Source organism: Canis lupus, chromosome 13 (genome assembly GCF_048164855.1).
Source record: "Canis lupus baileyi chromosome 13, mCanLup2.hap1, whole genome shotgun sequence".
NCBI classification, from domain to species: domain Eukaryota; kingdom Metazoa; phylum Chordata; class Mammalia; order Carnivora; family Canidae; genus Canis; species Canis lupus.
In genome coordinates, this window is record NC_132850.1 from 36,268,000 (window position 1) to 36,290,963 (window position 22,964).

Below are 22,964 nucleotides of genomic sequence, written 5' to 3' on the forward strand. Positions count from 1 at the left end.
TCCGCGGGGGATGGCTCTACGCATGCGCGGAGCGGCGGAGGGACGCTCGGCTGGTTTCCATGGGAAACGAAGGCGCGGGAAACTAAACAGTTTTCAGGGGCTGTGCTAGGGTGCCGGGCTGGTGCTGGAGAGCTCGCCTAGCCTAGGCCTTCACCGGTGGAGGTTGCTCCTTTGGGAACCTCGGTTTCCTCGCCTAAAATGATCTGCTCAGACTACTTCAGAAATCCTTCCTAGCGCCAAGAGTCTTTAGAAACGACTAAATTTCGACTTCCTTGTAGAGCACGAATGACATTAAATACATTCGATACACTAGTGTAGGGATCGAGGAGCAGGTATCGAAAGGCGTTAGGTTACTATCTGCTCTCAAGGATTTAGTTGCAAAGTTAAAATTCAGAATTTAAAGACTTAAAATTTTCTTAGACAATTAAATCGTGCATATTCACTTAAAAATTTTAAATAATAGAGGATACTAAATAGTATTCTAATATTCCAGGAGGTATTTTATGATTATACATAATATGCTTTAAAACTTGTATTCCCCTTTTTTCCCTTCCTTACTTTTTTTTTGTCCTTCCAGTTTATTTGATGAAAAAACAGGCAGTTTCTCCAGTAGAGTGTTCCATAGTCTGGGTTTTGTTGACTGTGTCCCTGTGTTCCTCTATCCCCCCTCTCGCCTGTATCTGTGATTACACCTAGGTGCTGGACCAGATTTGTGTTTATTTTTTATGTTGTTAGGTATATAGGTTATAGGTGATGGTATCTTTCCATCAGAAAGCATACACAGTGTCTGTTTCACTTTTTGTGATTTTTGGCAGACAGTGGTGAGCATTGCCTAATAATTTCATTTTTTCATTAGCCACAATTCTTTTGTAAAGAGTTCCCCTCAACTATCTGGTTTCTGATAGTTCATATAGGAAAGGCGAGATAGGTGCTTGATTCTCTCTTTTAGGTGTTTAAAATTACAAATTGGTTTCCTGGCATCTTTTTTTTTTTTCTTTTGTGGCAAAAAACACAACATCCTAATCATTCAGGTGTATGCCCTGGGCGGAAGGCAGCGCTAAACCACTGTGCCACCGGGGCTGCCCTATAGTCCGTACAGTCTTGGTAGATTTTATTTCCATTTCAACATTATTATAGGGCAGCCCTGGTGGCTCAGCGCTTTAGTGCCTTCAGCCCAGGGCCTGATCTTGGAGACCCGGGATCAAGTCCCATTTCGGGCTCCCTGCCTGGAGCCTGCTTCTCCCTTTGCCTGTGCCTCTGCCTCTCTCTCTGTCTCTCATGAATAAATAAATTATTTAAAAAAGCAAAATAAAACATTATTATATTTGATTTCAAGGACTCTTTCTTGATCTCTTGTTGCTCTTTTGTCACAGTACCCTGTTCTGATGCTTGTCATTAACTTGATACTAGGATTATTATTATAGAGCCAAAGAAACCTAAAGGCATAAGCAGAATCCATTCAGGTAATATTGCCCTGCTCATGTGAACAAAAATATTGCACAAAACCTTAATTCTGCTCTAAGCAATCTAATTTGCTGTTTAGCTCACCCATTTTTAAAAAAATTTAATACATGGAACATATGTACCTGGTCAAAAGAATCATATTAGTTCTGCATCCTGATCTGATTTCTAACTCCCAAAATCAGGCAGGGAATTGTTTCAACCCTTTAGCTGCTTATCTTGGTATTCACTAACATCTTGCTAAATTACACTAATTTTAGATATTATCTGACTTCCCAACATAGAAGATGAGGATTAAGCTCTTTGACAACACTGTACACACACACGCACACACACACATATATATTCATGTTCCATTCTCTCAGTACAGTTTACTAAGTTTATTGGTACATATCTATTAAAGGGCCAGTTTGTCCTGACAACTTCTGAAGGACTTATTCTCCCTCTTCTAGATACAGGGAATTGTGGCAATCTGGCAGTCTAAGACCATCTAGCTTTTTTCCATTTAAGGATTATTTTCTATCAAATTTTGTGAAATACATATATAAAAGTGTCTATTTAATCTTAAGAGTCTACAACTGAGTCACACAACAATCTGTGACAGATTGTTTTCCAAAAATGGTTGCAAAAAAATTCTGGTTCTCTATACTGGTACAGAATTTTGCCACTCTTCTATCAAGAAGTACAGTTTAATAGCACCTGGGTGGGCAGTGGTTGAGCATCTGCCTTCGGCTCAGGTCCTGATACTGGGGTCCTGGGATCGAGTCCCTACATCGGGCTCAACTCAGGGAGCTTCCTTCTCCCTCTGCCTATGTCTCTGCCTGTTTCTCATGAATAAAACCTTTAAAAAAGGTATAGTTTAGGGGTGCCTGGGTGGCTCAGTGGGTTAAACCTCTGACTCTTGGTTTCCACTGATGGATCAAGGGATTGAGCCCCAGGTTGGGTTTTGTGCTCAGCATGGGATCTGCTTGAAGATTCTCTCCCTCTGCCCTTTCCCCACTCTTGTGTGTACATACACACGTGCTTTCTCTCTCTCTCCAATATATCTTAAAAAATAAGTATATTTTCCTCTGAATTTGAGGCCTTTGTATTTGTCTCAATGAATAAAGTGACACAGAAGCAATGATTTTAAGATTTTAGGCAGAGCGAGAGCGAGCGAGTGTGAGCAGGGGGAGGGGCAAAGGGAGAGGGAGAGAATCTCAAGCAGACTCCCCACTGAGCATGGCGCTCAATGTGGGGCTCAGTCAAGGACCCTGAGATCATGACTTGAGCCAAAATTGAGTTGGACACTTAACCGACTGAGCCACCCGGATGTACCAATGATGCCTGGTTTCTGAGTGCTACAGTCTGAATGTGTCCTCCCTCCCCAAATTCATGTAAATCTTAACCCTCAAAGGTAATAGTAGGTGGGGGCTTTAGGTGGTGTTTAAGTCATGAGGATGGTGCCCTCGTGAATGCAATTAGTGCCTCTAACAGACTCTAGAGAGATCCTTAGCTCTTTCCATCATGTGAGGACCCTGCAGAAGTCAGCAGTCTGCAACCTGTGGTCAGGAAGTCAGTAGAACTTGACCACACTGGCACCCTGATCTTGGGCTTTTAGGCTCCAGAACTGTGAGAAACAAAAGTTTGTTGTTTATAAGCCACCTGTTTTCAAAAACCAACCTCTGTCCTCCTGAGCCAAAACATAATACAAAGACAGACTTTGGGGACAAAGAGGAATGATAGTTTTATCATTTGCCCAGAAAGGACGGGCATATTTGTTGGGTAAAGGAGGTTGCAGCAGGCTAATGCCTTCAAAATTGCAGACTCGCCCAAGGTAATAGGCTGAGAGATTTTATACGAAAATATAGGATCTGGTTGCTTTTTTTGTTTTTTGTTCTAAAGATTTTATTTATTTTTTATACAGGGAGCAAGGCAGCACAAGCAGGGACAAGAGGGAAGGGGCAGAGGGAGAGGGAGAAACAGGCCCCCTGCTGAGCAGGGAGCTGGTGGTTGGGCTCCATCCCAGGACCTGATCATGACCTGAGCTGAAGGCCAATGCTTAACTGACTGAGCTCCCCAGGCGCCCCCTGGGTGATTTTGAGAGGAATCTGGTACATGCTGCCAGCCAGGTTTGGTCATGTCTTCAGGGTGTGGTCTCATGACTAGTGCTTGTGCTGGCCATCGGAGTCTACACTGAGGTTGGCAAAGATCTCAAGATGGATACTGAATTCCTGGAACAGAAGGTTCTACAGAAAAACAGTGAAGGGGAGGAGGAGGCTTCAAGAATGAGAAGAGAAAAATTTGTTCAGTTTAAAGTCAAGGTTTGCTGAAGCATTAGTGTGTTCATCTTAATTTCTATCCATCTTTACGTTTCTATAGTGGTTTCACATCCTGTATGTGGTATATTATTATAGTAGCCCAAATGGACAAGGACCCTGAGGCTAGGTTGGAAGACTATCTGGTTTCCACCTGTCTCTGTCTCTTAACCCTTGCCCAATGGCCACATGGAAATTACCCTTTATTTTTCACAAAAAGGGGCCTATGTCTGTAGCTGAGTAGTTTTTTTTCCTTTTTAAAGTTTGCCTTTGTTTTTAAAGATGTTATTTATTTATTCATGAGAGAGAGAGAGAGAGAGAGAGAGAGAGGCAGAGACACAGACGGAGAAACAGGCTCCATGCAGGGAGCCCGATGTGGGACTCGATCCTGGGTGTCCAGGATCACACCCTGGACTGAAGGCGGCACTAAACCGCTGAGCCACCCAAGGCTGCCCCGCTGAGTAGTTTTCTTAGTCTTGTAGCCCATATAAGTTTGAAGGTCCAAAGGTCTATTTTGTACTGTCCTGTATCTTTTTAGTCCAAAATGCTACAATTATTTTAACTTCTCACAACTTATGTGTCAATTTATAAACAACTCCATTAGACAAAGACCCATCAGGAAACCTTGTTAAGATAACCTCTTCTCTACATTGGGATTCTCCTGAGGCTGCTGAGATACATCCTTCTCAAGAGTGGCAGCAACATTTTTGGTTCTTCATGCTCTTCCAGATGATTGCCACTTCTGCAAAGCAAGCAACCACTATCAGATAAATGTGTGTGAATGATTCCAAAAATCCCAATTCCTGCCCTTTGAGCTGTTGGGTACAGAAGAGCTGTCCATGCCAAACTCAAGTTTAGAATCATGAACAAATGTTTTAAGCCACTAAATTTGAGTGGTTTGTTACAAAGCAAGAGAATTTGTAATGAACAGAAGGCATTAATACTTTGAAAGCCCTTGTATGTCCCTCCGTTTGTATCTTCTTCCTTCCTACTCTTCCAGAAGTAACTAGAATTCTAAATTACTTACTAATAATTCCCTTGTTTTTATTTTTTTAAAGTTTAATCTATTTAAGTAATCTCTACACTTGACATGAAGCTTGAACTCATGACCCCAATATCTAATCACATGCTATTCTGATGGAGCCAGCCAGGGACCTGTCCCTTGCTTTTTAAGTTAATTTCACCACCTAAGTACCTCTCAATGATGTATTGTATTTATGTTTTCAATAAACAGGTTAAGTCATACTTTTGAATACTTTGGGGTCTGCTTTTTCACACATGACTTGAATCAACAAAACTAAAAGGCAACCAACAGAATGGGAGAAGATATCTGCGAATCTGATAATGGGCTAGTATCCAAAGTTTATGAAGAACTTATCAAACAACACCCCAAAAAACAAATAATCCAGTTAAGAAATGGGCAGAAGACATCCATAGACACTTTTCCAAAGAAAACATCCAGGCAGCTAATAGACCCATGAAAAGATGCTCAACATCAATCATCAGGGAAATACAAATCAAAACCATGATGAGACACCACCTCACACTTGTCAGAATGTCCAAAGCTAACAACACTGGGAACAACAGATGTTGGCAAGGATGTGAAGAAAGGGGAACCCTTTTGTACTGGTTGGTGGGAATGTGAGCGGGTGCAGCCACTGTGGAAAACAGTATGGAGTTTTCTCAAAAAGTTTTGTAATGATGTGGATGGAACTACATGGTGTTACGCTAAAGTGAAAAAAGTCAGAGATAAATACCATGTGATTTCATTCATATGTAGAACTTAAGAAACTAAACAGATGAACATATGGGAGGGGGAAAAGAGAGGGAAACAAACCATAAAAGACTCTTAATGGAAAAAAAAAAAGGCTCTTAATGGTAGAGAAGAAACTGAGAAACTGAGAGGTGATGGAGGGAGGTGGGTGGGGGATGTGCTAGATGGGAGATGGGTACTTTTCATGATGAGCACTGTTTTGTACATAAGTGATGAACCACTGAATTCTACTCCTGAAACCAATATTGTACTAGAATTTAAATAAAGCTTTGAAAACAACAACAAAAACACCAGACACCCCCAAAGCATCTTTTCTCATTTACTGGATACAACATCTACTTTCTTTCAAAATATTACCTTTGGGGTGGATATTTTTCTGATGCCTGGATTGTATTTCTTTGCCTCCCCTCAGCCCTAACAGTGTCTGACTTCTTAATGTACTGGAGATTTTCTGCAATTATCTGTTGATCCTGGCTCTAAATTCATATTTAATGGTAGGGAATAAAGTGTCTACCCCATGTATACATGTGACTCAAAATTAGTGGGCTTCACTGAAGAATGATGAAGTGGCAAGCAGGCTTTTCACCAAGATACAACCAAAAGTTGAGTATCTGCAATCTTTTCTCTAAGGCCAATTAATTTCTCTGAAGAAAACAACTCTGATAGAGGTTATACCCATGGCCAGCATTGTGGGAACATGATTAGGGAACCCACATTCAGAATACGTATTTTCACTTAATCCATATTTTTAAGCCTATATATATTTAACCCAGGCTTTCTGTTATTCCTGGTACCCTGTTAAATCTGATCTTCCACTTGAGTGGCTCAAGAGAATTAACCTCTGGCCTCCTGCTCAAAAAGGTGGAAGGAAAAAAAGTGGTCACCTGACTTAAGTACTTAAGTAAGGGCAGAAAAAAGATAATTCAATGATTTTGTACAGAGACTTGCAACCAATCTTTTTAATGTCCCAAGTATCATTTCTGAATAAGAGCACCAATCTCTCTAGGTAAAGAGCATCTTTTCTGGATACCAGCCTATCTCATTGAACTGCCTTTTGCAGGCACTCAGATTAGAGCTTCCTTGGTTCTGGCTCTGCTAATAAGTCAGTCTTTCTCTACTTGCATTTTGTTTTCCAAGAATTTATTGAATTCTCTTATGCTTTGATTTCTTGCTTCCTGTTTGATTTATCATTGTGTGGCTACACTTTACTGTTATTTTACTAAAATTTCAGGAGAGAGACAAAATAATAGTCTGCAGTTTTAGTGGAAAGTCTTCAAAGGGAATTGTAAATAATCCTGAAATATTTGATATGGAAATGTTTTCCATGCATTTCCCTTCCTAGATTTTATTATTTTATTAGATTTTATTTATTTATTCATGAGAGACACAGAGGGGAGAGGCAGAGACATAAGTAGAGGGAGAAGCAGGCTCCCTGTGGAGAGCCCCATGCAGGACTTGATCCCAGAACTCTGGGATCATATCCGGAGCCAAAGGCAGACACTCAACCACTGAGCCACCCAGGTGCCCCCTAGAAGTATTAATAAATCCTGTTAGAGACTTCTTAACAAAACAAATGGATGACCAAACACTGAACAAATAGGACTCTGAAATCAAATAAATGGACATTTTTAATGAAGGTCACATTTTAATATAGTTTTAAAACACTTCCAAATATAACCACAAATTTAATCAGGAAAAATACCTGAAAGGAACATGTATCTTAATTAACCACTGGTACATTATTTTAAAGAATTATTTTCCTGAATCCTTGGCTTACTTCATTGGGTTTATAAAGATATAAACCTCCTGATTTTTTTCATTTGAATTATTTTGTACTAAATATAGTTTTTCCCATTTGATAACTATAAATAAACCTGTTGACAAAAAAAATCACATTTTAAATAGGGAAAAAAGTTTCCCTTAATAAGTTGGTAAAGACTGTAAGTTGATACTTTTAAAATTCTGATTTACTATAAAGTAGCAATTAGTAAAATCCACACCCTCCCCTAAATTCAGCTTTCTATTGCAAAAATCTTTATTAAAAAATGTACTCTGAGTGCAATAAAATCTCCATCTTTGTTTTTTTTTTAAATCAACAAATAGACATACCAAAATAATTCATCATGACAATCAGCAGATTTAACAGCATCAGGTTTGCTAAGGAAAACATTACTGTGGAAGGCATCTAAGGAGTCTAAAATGGTTTTGTCGTGGCAACAGGCTTCAAGCTGATGCTCATACTATTGTTAAAAAACAGCTTTCCCCCCCTTTATGGTGAAACATCAGTGCATATTCCTTTACATATTAAAAAACTTAAATTTTTAAAATTATAAATTTGCTTTAAAATAGTTTAACTCACCTTGAAAACACAGATTGGCTATGATAAATCCATTATTTAATAAGTTGGGTATTTCTAATGACCTAAAAGAAAAGGACTAAAACTCATGGAAAAGTCAGGAAGTTCTAATGTAGGTCAGAAAAGAGGGAGAGGAGTCTGATGCTTTTTGTGGAATGGAAGAACAACAATTTTAATATCTATTTTAAAATACTGAAACATTTTAGGGGTCAGTCTCTACTAGTTTTAAAACACAGCAGTAAACCAAAAATATTAAAACATGAACCCTATCTCATTCTCAAAAACAATTTTCTGCTACATACATAAATAAAAAGTGCTTGTAACTAATAATATACAACACTAAAAAATAAGTCTTGAAATTTCACGTAGGCCTATGTCTCATTGCCAGCAATGAGTGTTATATGCTAATGGTGCCATAATATTCACAAAAGACAAAAAATATATATTCAATTATTATTTCCTATGGTTCTAATGTTATTATACCATTGAGCATAAAATAATCTTTTACATAGTAATTAAAACAAACAGATTATATTATGGAAAAGTAAAAATGCAAGGAAATCCTCCTTAGGGATTTCTGAAGATTAAGTGTTTATACTAGTTCATAATGAAAAACATGAATAGAACACAATTCTGGAAAAAAAAAACTAATTTATTTGTTTGTAAGATAAAATGTAATGAGTGATCTTAGTTTAGATGCCAAGAAGTGATAGCTTAAGGTGTCATCTTAACCAAGAATAAATTCATAGTATTTCTTACTCACTTAAATAAGACAGGAAGGGAAATTCTAATTCCTGCTACCTGCCAGTCACTTAAAAAAATTCTTAAGAAGTTAAAATAAAAAAAAACACCTTGGGTTTTTGGTTACTCTTTAAAGTCAAAATTTCCTGATACCCTGGAAGCAATGAGTTCAATTTGGTATCTTCTTGTGTTCTGGGGAACAACAGTAAGGTTTGTAGTGCTATTTCAGCCTTCAAATGCTGTGACCAATTATCTGTGAGTTATAATCTGCAGGCTCCATTTTTAAAATATGTGGGATGACACTGTCAATTCGTACGTTGCCGATGAGACCTTTGAAAAACAATTCTTCAGTGATGGTAGCATTCATCAGTCTCAATGCTGGCAATCTGAGTAGTAATCTGGATAACCTAAAAGTAAAAGAAGGGAAAGGAAAAAACAAGAGTGTAAATCAAAAAGAAACTTAGAAAAATATGCATAATTTTTGTATGTATATTGGTTGTGGTCTAGTTTAACAAAGATCTGTCAAGAGTTAAAATAAAAACTTAAGTACTTTCAAGCCTTAGAGGGTATGACAATCATCTGGATATAAATGCAGTTGATAGACTTTGTAGGAAAGCCTTGCTCTTAGCTGCTAGACTGTGTTGCCTCTGCCTGGCCATATGGGCCATGGAACTAAGTTACTTATTTATTTTTAAAAAGATTTATTTGAGAGAGAGAGAGAAAATCTCAAGCAGACTCCCCAATGAGTGCAGAGCCTGACAGAGGGCTGATCTCATGACCCTGAGATCACGACCTGAGCTGAAATCAAGAGTTGGACACAATCGGCTGAGCCACCCAAGTGCCCCACCATGGAACTAAGTTATTAAAGCAGAGATCAAATTATATACTTAAGAATGGCTTAGAGACTCAGTTGAGGTTGTAAGAACAGCAATGTTTTGTGTTATCAAGACACATGGGGCTCAATGGTTATCAAAAAACAAATGGAAATGGTAAAACAGGCAGTAGTTATTACTGGGAAGAGCACAGAATACAAATCAAGACACTGGTTCAAATCTTAATTCAACGACCTCCCTACTTATGTGAATGAGTGTTAGCCACTTACTCCTGATTTCTCTGTGTGGTGGTAAAGATCAATGAAATGATTCCTACCAGTTTCTATGCTACTGAGGATTTTAAAGGCAAAACCATACATTGCATAAGGTATAGGTTGAAAACTGCTATCCAAAGATAATTTATTATTTTTAAACAAATCAGAATATAAGAAACTGAGAGAATTCCAGAGATCAGTCGAAGTATGTGGATCCTAATGGAACTGAGGTCAGCAAACCAGCTGTATGTCAAGGAGGAAAAATTTAAATACTACATTTGTACATTGAGATATAAAACAACTTTCAAACTTTAAAAACTGAGAACAATCATAACAAAACCAACAATAAAAAATCTAACTTTCCAAAAAGCTTGGGTATGTGTAACCCTCCTGTATTCTAAGGCCTTGCACTCTAACATCTGAGACCAACTGAAAAGAGGATTAAGTTACTTTCTTGTAGCCACTACTCTCCTCAAACTACCCAATTCTTGTCTGTTCTACCACCTGAGCTGCAGCAATAAGACTGGTAGGAAAACTGGTTAGGTAAACTAAGGATGGTTTTCATGATGGAACTGGCTTATAAACCTACTATGTAGTATCTGTAAAAAATTATTTTATGTAAAACATTCTTTTATTAATATGAAGCATGTTAAATTAATAATAGTAAACACATTTATATAGCCCTTATATCGTACATATGTTACATGATATGCAATATAATACACTATACAATAGGCACTGTCCCAAGCTATTTACATACATTAACTGATTTAATCATTGCACGAATTGTGGGTACTATTATCTACATTTTACAGATAAAGAAACTGAAACACAGAAGTTGAATAACTTGTCTAAGGTCATACATATAGTGAGTGAGTGACTGGGTCAGGAGTCAAGCCCTGGTCTTCTGGCTGTGACAGCCATGTGCTTACCTACTCTCCAATACCATCCCTCTTCAAAAATTAAGTTTGATCTTATAAAAAAATTTCTTTTCAAGGGAATACCTTGGTATTCAAGAAATACCTTGGTAGAAATACCATAAACCAAATTCCTAAATTATTTATAAAATAGTCAAATGGTGTTTTTATTCATTCATTCCTGTTTTTTTCCCTTTCACTAACATCCTTTACTTCATCTGAAGAAAACAGAGTTTGGGCACTAGAGTCAGGCAACCGGAGTTCCCAGGTAGGCCTGCTACGGGTGTGCAACCTTGAGCAAGCTAGGCTTTCTCTGCTCAAGTCTCCTATAAATTGTAAGAAATGCCAAGAAATACTACCTGTAAATCACCTACAACAATGCACTTCTGCTTTTAGTAGCATTAACTATTTCAAAGGTCTGCTGACTAAAAACACTGATTTACTCTTAGAATGGAAAATAATGAAGTAATAGATTCACAAAAAGTTTTAAGATGGATTTAATTAGATAGTATTTAACCTTTAGATACCTGTAGGTGTCATCAGGATATGTTTTGGTTATATAATCTTGGAATTCCACATATGCCTTTTCTTGAAATTTTTCTATTTGTTCCATGTTCTCTAGACCTGGATGATCTGAAACATTAAAGAATGTATGTTACCCTAGTTCTGAATCTCATTTAATAAGGAGAGGTGAGATAGAGGGGGTGGGAAGTATGATAAAAAAAAAAAAAGCACTATCTTATGCATGGTTCTCTCACTCCACAAACATATTTAGTAATTCACCTACTAAACGCCAGACACTGTATTTTAAACCCTTTTTTTTTTAAATTAAAGATTTTATTTATTCATGAGAGATACAGAGAGAGAGAGAACGAGAGACAGAGAGAGAAAGAGGCAGAGACACAGGCAGAGGGAGAAGCAGGCTCCATGTAGGGAGGCTGACACGGGACTCAATCCTGGGTCTCCAGGAAACCTGATCCTGGAGACCCGTGATCAGGCCCTGGGGTGAAGGTGGCACTAAACTGCTGAGCCACCCGGGCTGCCCTTTAAACCCTTTTTAAAAAAGTTATTTATTTAAAGATTTTATTTATTTGAGAGAGAGAAAGAGAGAGAGAATAATCAAGGGGAGGGGCATAAGGAGAGGGTGAAGCTGACTCCCCGCTGAGCAGGGAGCTCAGCTATGGGGCTCTATCCCAGGAACTTGGGATTGTGACCTGAGCAGAAGGCAGAAGCTTAACTGACTGAGCCACCCAGGTGCCCCTGTACTTTATACCCTTAAAACTATTTTGTTTCATATACATTTTCTAAAACATAAATGACATCACTGGTTTCTACTAAAATAGTTTTCTCTATTCCAAAAGCCATGGAAGGGAGTTTGATCATTTTGCTTCAACAGGAACAAAAAAATAAAATGAGCTTCGTTAAAGAAGCACTTAAAAAAAAAAAAAAAAAAAAAAAAAAAAAAAGAAGCACTTTAATCCAATGAAATATTTGCAGATTATATTCTATGCTATTTTTTTTTTCATAAGAACCACCTCATCATTGTTAGGATCACTGCTAGGTAAAAATATACGTCTGAAATTATCAAACAATGCACAGTATCTCTATCAGAAAAACTATAATGCAGAAAGAGGAAACTATATAAACATTTCAATAGTCACTATAAAATTTCACAAAAATGGGAATAGTAAGAGAACTTAGGCAATATTGAAAAACATGGGAAACTGTTCTAACGAGAATAAAAATTAAATAGAAAATATTGGTAATATCTAATAAAATTGCATTAAATCAAATTTATGTTCTTTCAATTTTATTTTATTTTATTTTTTCGTTCTTTCAATTTTAAAGAAAATGAAGGTGGCAAATTGGCTGTGATTAAAATGGAAGTACATGTTATTAATTTACATGAAATACTGTAAGAAACAGGAAAAAAAAAAGCTTTGTCATACTGGTATCACTGAGTTTAAGATGCAAGTTTCCTTAGGTAATTTTATATCATGTACAGAATAGAAATACATACCAAAATAAAAAATATAGGATCTGAAAGAATAAATTTTTCTTATTCATAAATTGATCATTGAACTGTCATTTTACTATGTGAATGCTAGAAACTGGCAGGAAAATAAGAGACATTTTTCTGTTGGTAACTCTAATAAGAGGTTCTAAGTTTAACCCATTAACAAACCAATACTCACCTTTGCCTTCTAATGATGCCTACCAAAATATGCCTAAGAACTCAAATGTTGTTGTGGACATAATTATGTCATTTGAATGATTTCTTTCCTTTTCGTACTTAGATAAATGCCTACCATCCATAAAATCCACTGATTTAAAGTGTGTAATTCAATAGTTTTTAGTATATCCAGAGTTGTGCAGCAACTGTCTTTATGACTTGAATTTTATAACATGTTTGTCACCCCAAGAGAAACTCTCCGTCCATTAGGAGTCACTTTCTATGCACCCCCACCCCTTAATCCCTGGTAGCTACGAATCTATTTTCTGTCTCTACAGATTTACCCATTCTAGACATTTCATATAAATGGAATCATATAAAATGTGGTCTTTTGTGACTCACTTCTTCCACTTACTGTACTGTTTTCAACCATGGTGTAGCATGTATCAGAATTTCATTCCTTTTTTAAAAAAATTTTTTTTAAAAATTTATTCATGATAGTCACACAGAGAGAGAGAGAGGGGCAGAGACATAGGCAGAGGGAGAAGCAGGCTCCATGCACCCGGAGCCCGATGTGGGATTCGATCCCGGGTCTCCAGGATCGTGCCCTGGGCCAAAGGCAGGCGCCAAACCGCTGCGCCACCCAGGGATCCCAATTTCATTCCTTTTAATGGCTGACTGATTCTCCCCTGTATGTGGATACTACATCTGGTTTATTCATTTGTTGATGGACACTTGGGCTGTTTCCACTTTAACTGCATCATTTCACATCCCCACCAGCAATGTATGATATTTTGATTTCTCCACACCCTCAAATACTATGTGTTACAAGACTGTATTTATTTATTTAAGAGAGCGAGCGAGCATTAGAGGGCACAAGGAAGGGAAAGGGCAGAGGGAAAAGCAGATTCCCCACTAAGCAAGGAGCCCAATGTGGGGCTTGATCCCAGGACCTGAGATCATGACCTGAGCTGAGGGTAGACGCTTAGCAACCTGAGCCACCTCGGTGTCCCACAAATACTATATTTTAAAAAAGAAGTAAATATTTATGTACCTGGACTGAAGAGTACTATTGCCTTCAGGTAGGCATATTCATATCCATCAATGCAGAGTTTAACCATGCTGTTACAGAACTCCTGTAGCTTAAAGATGTGCTCCATCAATAATTTTCTTCTTTCTGTTGACATTTTATCTTTAAAAACAAATAAATAAATGACAACTTCTAGTTTTTGGCTAAAATTTTTTAACCAAGTAATTACTTCTCATTAATTTCTAGCTTTGAATATAACCAACCTGTCAGTGTTTAAAATTAAATATCTCTGCAAGTAAAGATGAAACTAATTAGTGATCTTCAGCCGTTGCTCATTCAAGCAAAAACAAACAAAAAACAAACAAAAAAAACAAGCTGTTAGCAAAACAAAACAAAATCCCAGCAAATTTAGTGTTTCAAGATACACCTTTGAGAAGATAAGCTGTAAAGATAACCTCCTGAAAAACTGGCCTACAAAAGACCCAAATTTCGATAACAAGATTTTATTTAAGTTTATAATTGGTTGAAAAAATGAGCAAAAGCACCTTGATGTTTTAAAGTTACTAATACTACTAAAATAAAAACAAATACTTAGTAAAAAACACTGCCAAGACCAAAGAAAATTTGATATAATAAAGTTTCATAAAAAATTTTATTGTGTTTACGTTTAAAATACATCTGATTAGCCAACTATAGCTTTAGTGAAGTAGGCTATTTATAATCCTTTACAAATTCATGATAAATGAATCAAGACTAGGAGTCCATAAATAAGATGGAATAGTGTTAATTCTAGCATATCTACTGTTAATGATGCGGTTAATCAATCATCTTAATGACTTCTCTGCCCTCAAACAGGAAGTGGAAGCAGATGATTTAAAAATAATGTAAAACAATGAGAAATGAGACATGCTAAGGAAATAAAACATAATTCCCAATTTGGAAATTATTCCTAAATTCAAAAAGCAGTTCTTCCCATTTGAGGATGGGACATGCTCATGGTTAGTCACAAGCCAATTTAAAGTTAAACATTTATAAATCAATGATTCCCTGTTTCTTCAAATAAAGCCGTAATTACCATGGCATCAAGAAAAGATAAAAGAGTAGACTATTCTGTGACTCTTCAGTACTATTTACACAAGAGAATACATCCCAATGAACTGATTAAAAAAAAAAAAAAAAAAAAAAAAAACAGCCTATGTTGGGATTCAAAGGACTATAGTAAAAAAAAGTTTGAAAATTGGTGGGAAGTATGTATTTAAAAATATCTGATCACCTCTATGTAAGCTAACCCTGGATTCTTTGGTACCTATGTTCAAGTATGCAAAAAAATCACAAGGCTTAGTCAGAAGCAGCCTGTCAGACTTAAAAATATAATTTTTTCAGTTTTGTTATGCTCTTTTGAAAATATTTTTAGGTGACTAATGGATGAATTCATCAAAATGTAAAAGTTACCTCTAGTAAAAAGGCTGTTGGTATCTAAAACATTAATTAGCTATCTGATTTTAATGATAATATAGTTTGTAGAACTGACGCCCCCCCTCCTCTGATAGCCTGGAAAAAGAAAATATAAAATGTTCCTTACCCTGTTGAAGGCTACTGTGAAGACAATTGACAAATGTTGCTAATATAGTTGCCACATTCATCACTTGCCAGCACTGGGCAAGACCAAGAGTAAAAAGTTCATTCCAATAAGCTTTCACCAATGATATGCTATTTTCTTGCCTATTAGAACAAAACACAACAAACATGTATCAGATATTAACATGTATTTTATAAATTTTACAACTGACTCTTTTATTTAAAAATATTACTGAACTGGGGATCCCTGGGTGGTGCAGCGGTTTGGCGCCTGCCTTTGGCCCAGGGCGCGATCCTGGAGACCCGGGATCGAATCCCGCATCGGGCTCCCGTTGCATGGAGCCTGCTTCTCCCTCTGCCTGTGTGTCTGCCTCTCTCTCTCTCTCTCTCTGTGACTATCATAAATTAAAAAAAAAAAAAATTAAAAAAAATAAATAAATAAATAAAAATATTACTGAACTAAAATTATCCTAGAAAGATCATTGGACATGGACCTGATCAATTGCCTTTTGTGTAACATAGCAATCGATGAAGAAAACTTAGAAATTTAATTGTTAGCTAGCTTATTATTTAATCAGCCAGTTTATAAGAACAGTTGCAGGTAGTTTTCAGGGGCACCTGGCTGGCACAGTCAGTTTAGTGTCTGACTCTTGGTGTAAGCTCAGGTTGTGATCTCAGGGTTATAAGACTGAGCCCTTTGTTGGGCTCTGTGCTCAGTGTGGAGTCTGCTTGAGATTCTCTCCCTCTCCCTCTGCCTCTCCCACTTGCGTGTACTCCCTAAAATAAATAAATAAACCTTCAAAAGCAAAACAAAAACAGCTGCAGGTAGAATTTGGGACTAAAAATTGGGGCTTTAATTCTACATTTCATGGAAACAGATGGAATAAAGATTATTTTAAACAATATTAAAAGCAAAAGCATACATTAAAAACTTTCCCAAGTTTTTTCCTGCTTTAAATGAAGGCTAATGTTTTTTAAAGAAAAGGTAATTGGAATGAATTGATGATAGATAAGCAAATGATTTCCTGGGAGAAATGGTTTATTCTCTAAGTTATGTTTCAGATGTGATATTGGTATCCCTATAACATGACATACTGAGGATTTTGCTAGGAGTAATAAAAATAAGAAAGGTCCCTCTCCTGAACTTCTGAATAAGAAATCTCAAGAGCATGAGAGAGTAGAAAAAATACTAGAATATAAGTCAACCAGGGTTTTAAAACCTAGATCATCCACTGATTATCCATTTGAAATCTGGCTAATAAGCTTCCCAGGTCTCAGCTGCTCAGCTGTATAAAATGAAGAGAAACTGTATGTCCTATACCCTGCTCAGAGTTATTATGAGATATAAGAATTATGTAAATAGAGGATGACATAAAGTATATGCCAGGCATTATTCAAGGCACTGGAGAAATAGCAATAAACAGGAAGGATTAAGTCTGCCTCCATGACACAGAAGGTAAACATAAAAAATACCATTTCAAATATTTTATATAAATATTATACACACATGCAAATGGTTATATATACATTAAGTTACCTTCAGGTAATAAAATTCTACATTACTATAAAGTAGGGCGATGTATTAAAAATGGGGGGGGGGAGTGTTCAGGTAAGGGGGCTAGAGAAGGCCTGTCTGAGGGGCTGACATCTGAGTAGAGAAAGATGGGAAAAACTTAAAAAGATCTAGGGTATTGCTAATTTCTTATGGCAATCAAAATCTATTTGAAAGTGAAGTTTTAAATGAAAAAAAAATCAGTATTTTCAAATCTCCAAATTAAAAAATGATGTAAAATTTAAATCTTAAAATCAAAGAAAAGAGAACAAGATACTATTTTCATGTATCAGAAAAGACAGCTAAAATCAGAATTTTTAAAAAAAAAGATTTATTTATTTATGATAGAGAGAGAGAGAGGCAGAGACACAGAAGGAGGGAGAAGCAGGCTCCATGCCGGGAGCCCGATGTGGGACTCGATCCTGGGACTCCAGGATCGCGCCCTGGGCCAAAGGCAGGTGCCAAACCGCTGAGCCACCCAGGGATCCCCTGAAATCAGAATTGAGGAAATATGCATTCATTCTCATATAAGCACTGCTGATGTTAACTGACTCAACATCTTTTTGGAAGACAATTTAATAGTCCCTATCTATCTAAAAACTAGAACATACACTCTGTTAGACTCAGCAATTCCACTTATAAGAACCTATTTTATAGAAATACACAAAGTAGGTAAATTATATATTATATTTACAGTAAGTACTGCAGCACTGGATAGAGTAACAAAGAAAATTAACAAGAACCCAAATGTCTACTAATGAAGGATGAGTAAATCAATAGTAGATCCTGTAAAAAAGAATACTAAGTAACCGTTAAGAAGAATAAATTTACATGTGTTGACATAAGAAGAAATCCAACTGTAAAGAGAAAGACAAAGAATAGGATATGCAACTGTATATTGGATTGCTAAAATAGGGAACTGAAAAGGCCTGGTAGGAGGACACCAAATTGTTAATTAGTGGGGTTAGTTACCCCTGGAGGATGAAGTTTTACTTTATATTTCTATACTACGACATTTATTTTTTAAAGATTTTATTTATTTATTTATTTATTTGAGAGAGAGTAAGTGAGAGATTCTTAAGTTTTAAGGAGGAATCAGCTAACCAAGGTAATTAGTGGACACAGGACAAGAAAAGGAACAGAGCTAACTGATTAAAAAACAACGACAACAACAACAACAACAACAAAAAAAAAGCTCTTTCTGGTCTGTGCTACTACTCCTCGTAGTAAAGAAAGTACTCTGACTTTGTTGTAGAAAGCTCAGAGAAAAGGTTAAGGAGTAACCGTGCAGAGGATGAGGAACACCAAAATTGTTATGAGTACCTCAAAAGAAAAATGATGAAAAGTGGCAAATGAGGAATAAGCCATCATACTATTTTGTTTCCAAAGGAACACTGAAAGAACTAAATATGGAGATTAATTACAGAAAGATAACTATATCTATATCTTCATCCAAAACAAAACCTCAAATATCCTTGTAGTACAGCTAGCTATGCTGTTCAAATGTCTGAACATTTGAAGGAAAGGAAAACAGCAAGTCCTTTTTAAAAAGAAGATTCCTAAGAGAGTGAAGGAAAACAAGCACTGATAATCTAGTTTGTAGCAGCACTAGATAAGGTGATATACACTCAACATCTCAGCTATGTAGCCTCACCAGCAAGAAAGCATTTCTGCTCTTAATTCATAAACGTAGAAACAGAGCTTAGTTAAGTAGCAAAGCTCACAGATGAATAAATCCGGAATTTGAATCCAGCTGTTCAAAATCTATGCTTTTGTATAAATCATTAAAATTTTAGCAAATAAAATGCTAAAGTCCAATTTCTTAGTAGAGAATCCCTATTTACAGCTAATATTCTGTGACAGTAAGAGCATGTTTGCTATCAACTTTTTTCTGTTAAAAACAAATAACTTGGACGCCTGGGTGGCTTAGTGGTTGAGCGGCTGCCTTTTGCTCCGGGAGTGACCCTGGGGTCCTGGGATCAAGTCCCGCCCATATTGGGCTCCCTGCGAGGAGTCTGCTTCTCTCTTTGCCTATGTCTCTGCCTCTCCCTGTGTCTTTCATGAATAAATAAATAAAATCTTTATAACAAAAACAAAAAAAAAATAACTATTGTAATCACATTATACTATCTAATTTCAAAACATCTTTCCTTTGAAAAGCAAAAGTTGCTAATAAATAGGTGTCATTGAAGTACCAGTTAGGTATGCTGAAAGGAATGCCAGTGTTATTTAATAAAGGCATTAGGTTGCATAACAGTAAATATGTCAACTTCTTTTACAAATAGCTATATGTATTCTTCTCTATTCTTCTATATTGTTAAGTTCTTTAAAATATGTACATAATACTCATAATTAGGGATCAGATAATTGTTTATACTATTTATCTGATAAAGTAATGTGACTTTGGAAAGTCACTTATCCCTGGGGATACCCTAACCATTTGTCTTCTATGCAAATAAACCCAAGGCATTATACTTTACCTAGCAGCATCTGTTTGAAAAGAAGGCATTGGAAAAGTAGTCAGTGATAAGGCATTAGAGCTTGTTTTCAACCCATGTCTATAGTAAACATTATTTTGTCTCAGTGGGATTTTAAAAGATATATCCTTCAGGTTTAATATTTATGGAAAGTTTCTTAAATTACTCAAGAAATAAAGTTTTCTGTAGCAAATAGTGCTACTTTAGAACTTTTGGTTATATTACAAGAATCTAGGTAGAGGACTGCTGACAAATCATGCCAAATACCCATAACTGAACCTACTACTGTGCAGTCACATAAATTATGCAGGTAGAAGTGAAAAACAGCTGAATTCCTGTAAGTATTGAAATGACAAATCTTAAAAAGTAATATCCTTGTAGAACACAAAGGACTGTACAATACAAACAGTATTAACCATCCATTGTTTGAAAGGTTCTTTTTTTTTTTTTTTTGAAAGGTTCTTAAAGGTACTGTTCCCCTCCATTCAAGTAAGTAATCAAACCAAACTTGACTTTTAGAAAATGATTAATGTTGCTTATCTGTTTCTCTCTGTAACATTAGGGCTTTGTTCTCAAGTTTTGTGCCTAGGGACAAAAATGCAACCAGTGTCAGTTTCTAGGAGATTCAGAATAGCTGTTATTACCACACAACAGAATTTCCCATCATCAATACTTAGTCCTCTTCCATCTGATTAATTCAAACTACAAATGATCTAGATGGGGACCATAAGAGTTTATGTATCGATTAATAGTCTCACATGCACCAATGGTTAATTCTAATTGCAAAGACTCCTGTAGCTGTTACATTAAAACCAATTTTCAGTACAGATCAGAGGGAAATGTGGCTGCCACTGTAAAACTGTAATGTAACTGTAAACCTCAGGCTTTATTTTTGGTTTCTTTAACATTTGGAGAATGTTTCCATATAATAATTACACTTAATTTAATAGAAGTACTTAAGATCAATAGTGTTATATAATAATTTAAAGAGTTCAAAGCACTCCCTTTTGGTTTTTTAAATAATAATTGATAGCCTGTTATAAAAAAATGGCACCTGGCTACATTTCAACACAAAAGTACTCCAGTTACAAGTATAGGGAACTAATTAAACCTAATCCTTTAATATAAATTGTGAATATGTAAATTTATATATTTTAATTTTTTTGTTAAAAAAAGCAGCCTGGAGAAATTCTGAAAACTAAATGTTATTTTGAGAGAAAAGGCTAACAATAATAGTTCTAAAGGTTAACCATTCTAAATCAGGCTTTCAATCTATGCAATTATATTAGTTAAGTATGTGATTTAATGCATAGTACACCCAACACCAAATTATAAACCAATGACAGTGGGGTTCTATGTGTGACTTTTTTTAAAAGTAGGCTAAAACCCAGCAAGAGCCCAGCAAGAGCCCAACGTGGGGCTCGAACTCATGACCCTGAGGATCAAGCAAGACCTGTGCTGAGATCAAGTCAGATGCTTAACAGACTGATCCACCCAGGTGCCCCTATGTAGGCTTTTCAAGGTCATGATTGAGATTTATTTCTTATTCCTATTATAAAATATTCTGTGAGAATAAAGGATGGGCAGTTATCACTCTTATCTGGCAAACGGGAGAACAGATGTACAGCATATGAAAGCATATTGAAATTTATGCTTATTTATGAAATCATATTGGTGAATAGGGCCCTCTGACTAGAAAAATACTTTTCTAACTATGGGCTTAACTTTTTCCATCACCTCTTTGCCCCTTCATACCAGTTACTTTAACACAATCTAAATAAATTTGGCAACCTTCAGGTAATACAGATGTAATACAGATTACTCATGTACTCCTTAGTGGTAGGTATTTCCAAATTATCACAGTGTTACTATGGGGTTGATAATTTTTCCCCCTTCTCCACTTTTTGTAACCATAGACCGGAAAACCATTGTTTCTATTTTGAAACATTCACTGTATGCCAGTTTCAGCTCCTTTAACCCCAGGACATACCTACAGCCTCCCTATCCTCAGATCAAAGATAGCCTACTATAAATGCTGGCCATGACTTATCAGCTCCACTGCATATATTCCATTTGAATTATTAACTCAGTCAAATTATGTAACATGGATACTCTTCCCACATAAAGATAATATAAGAAAATACTGCCATAATTTGTCAAATAAATAACAAAACTTAATAATGTCATACCATTTTTTCCTTTAATGCAAATCCATCCAAAATAAAAGTGCTTGCTTAGCGTACAACATTTGTGCTATAAAAAAATCACATTTATACTCAAGGACTTCAAAACACTTACCCTAGAGCCTGGAAGGAAGGAATCGAAAGTGCCCAGTGCATTGATAAGAACAGCAGCCTGGAGGCAGACTCCCCAATGTAGTGCACATTCAGGTACTCAGGCATAGGAGAAGGCATGGTGAGCTAGTATGAACAGGGACTGAGGTAAATTATCTTATGACAGTTCTAAATTAGAATTTCTTTGAAAAAGTTAAATGTAAACATATCAAATATGAGTTTGATATATTCACCAAAAGGCAAGTCTTGAAATAATCCAAGTGACTGGATTTTACAGCTAAAAATAGGATTTAGAAAGAGTAGGTCATAATTGCTAACAAACCAATATTCAGATAAGCAGAATCCCATTTAATAAATACTAATCATGATACTCTCTGGTTGTGTTTTTATAAAAGTTATTTCTGTCTTGGTCTAACAAGTGCATTTTTTCCCCCTTTCTTCTCTTCCTTTATAAATAATGGTAAATAACAAATTGAGTTTAAGGAACAATCTTGTATATTAAATGTTCCTTTCATGCAGGCTATGGGGAATAACAAATTCCAATTGTACAGGGTCAGAAGAATAATGAGTGAAGTGGGCCTGCTGGTGCCATCTAAGGAAGGGCATATTCCCAGATAAAAAGCATAGCTATGGGGAATCCCTGGGTGGCTCAGCGGTTTGGTGCCTGCCTTTGGCCCAGGGCGTGATCCTGGAGTCCCGGGATTGAGTCCCACATTGGGCTCCCGGCATGGAGCCTGCTTATCCTTCTGCCTGTGTCTCTGCCTCTCTCTCTCTCTCTCTCTCCCCCCCCATGTCTACCATTTAAAAAAAAAAAAAAAAAAAAAAAAAAAAGCATAGCTATGACTTGAATTCCATATATTGAAAACATGGTAATTTGGGCTCAGGACTGCCTACTCTGTTTTTCAAAGAGCAGGTTCTGTGTGAAATCGACAGGTAAAACAAAATATGTCCATGGCTATTATACTCACAGGCTGTCAGTTTGTACTGCTGACCTTAGGCAGTTATGTTAAGTGTGTGTCAACTGTTGAAAATAAATATCCCACATCAAAACACTTGTAAAAGCATTTTTGAAAATCTTATTAAATGAAATGTAATTTCATCCATAAGAAACACTAACCTAAATTTCTATCACTAAGGAAAATAATGTATGCTATAAAGTACTTTGTAGGCATTAAAATTAGTGAGATATAACGGCTTAGAAAAAAAATACCTCACAGACATCTATGT

At 36.3% G+C, this 22,964-nt stretch overlaps 1 protein-coding gene across 2 annotated transcripts in view; it reads right to left on the reverse strand.

Moving 5' to 3' along the window:
• Positions 1-7,142: 7,142 nt before the first annotated feature.
• Positions 7,143-22,964, reverse strand: part of NR2C1 (nuclear receptor subfamily 2 group C member 1) — a 46,103-nt gene continuing 30,281 nt past the window's right edge. For both annotated transcript variants that reach the window (XM_072773125.1, XM_072773124.1), the window contains 5 exons: positions 21,742-21,863; positions 15,419-15,558; positions 13,861-13,998; positions 11,161-11,266; positions 7,143-9,036 (listed from right to left, as the gene is read on the reverse strand). In XM_072773125.1, coding sequence (XP_072629226.1) covers positions 8,862-9,036; positions 11,161-11,266; positions 13,861-13,998; positions 15,419-15,558; positions 21,742-21,863 — 681 coding nt within the window. In that variant the 3' untranslated portion in view covers positions 7,143-8,861. The remainder of the gene's footprint in view (positions 9,037-11,160; positions 11,267-13,860; positions 13,999-15,418; positions 15,559-21,741; positions 21,864-22,964) is intronic.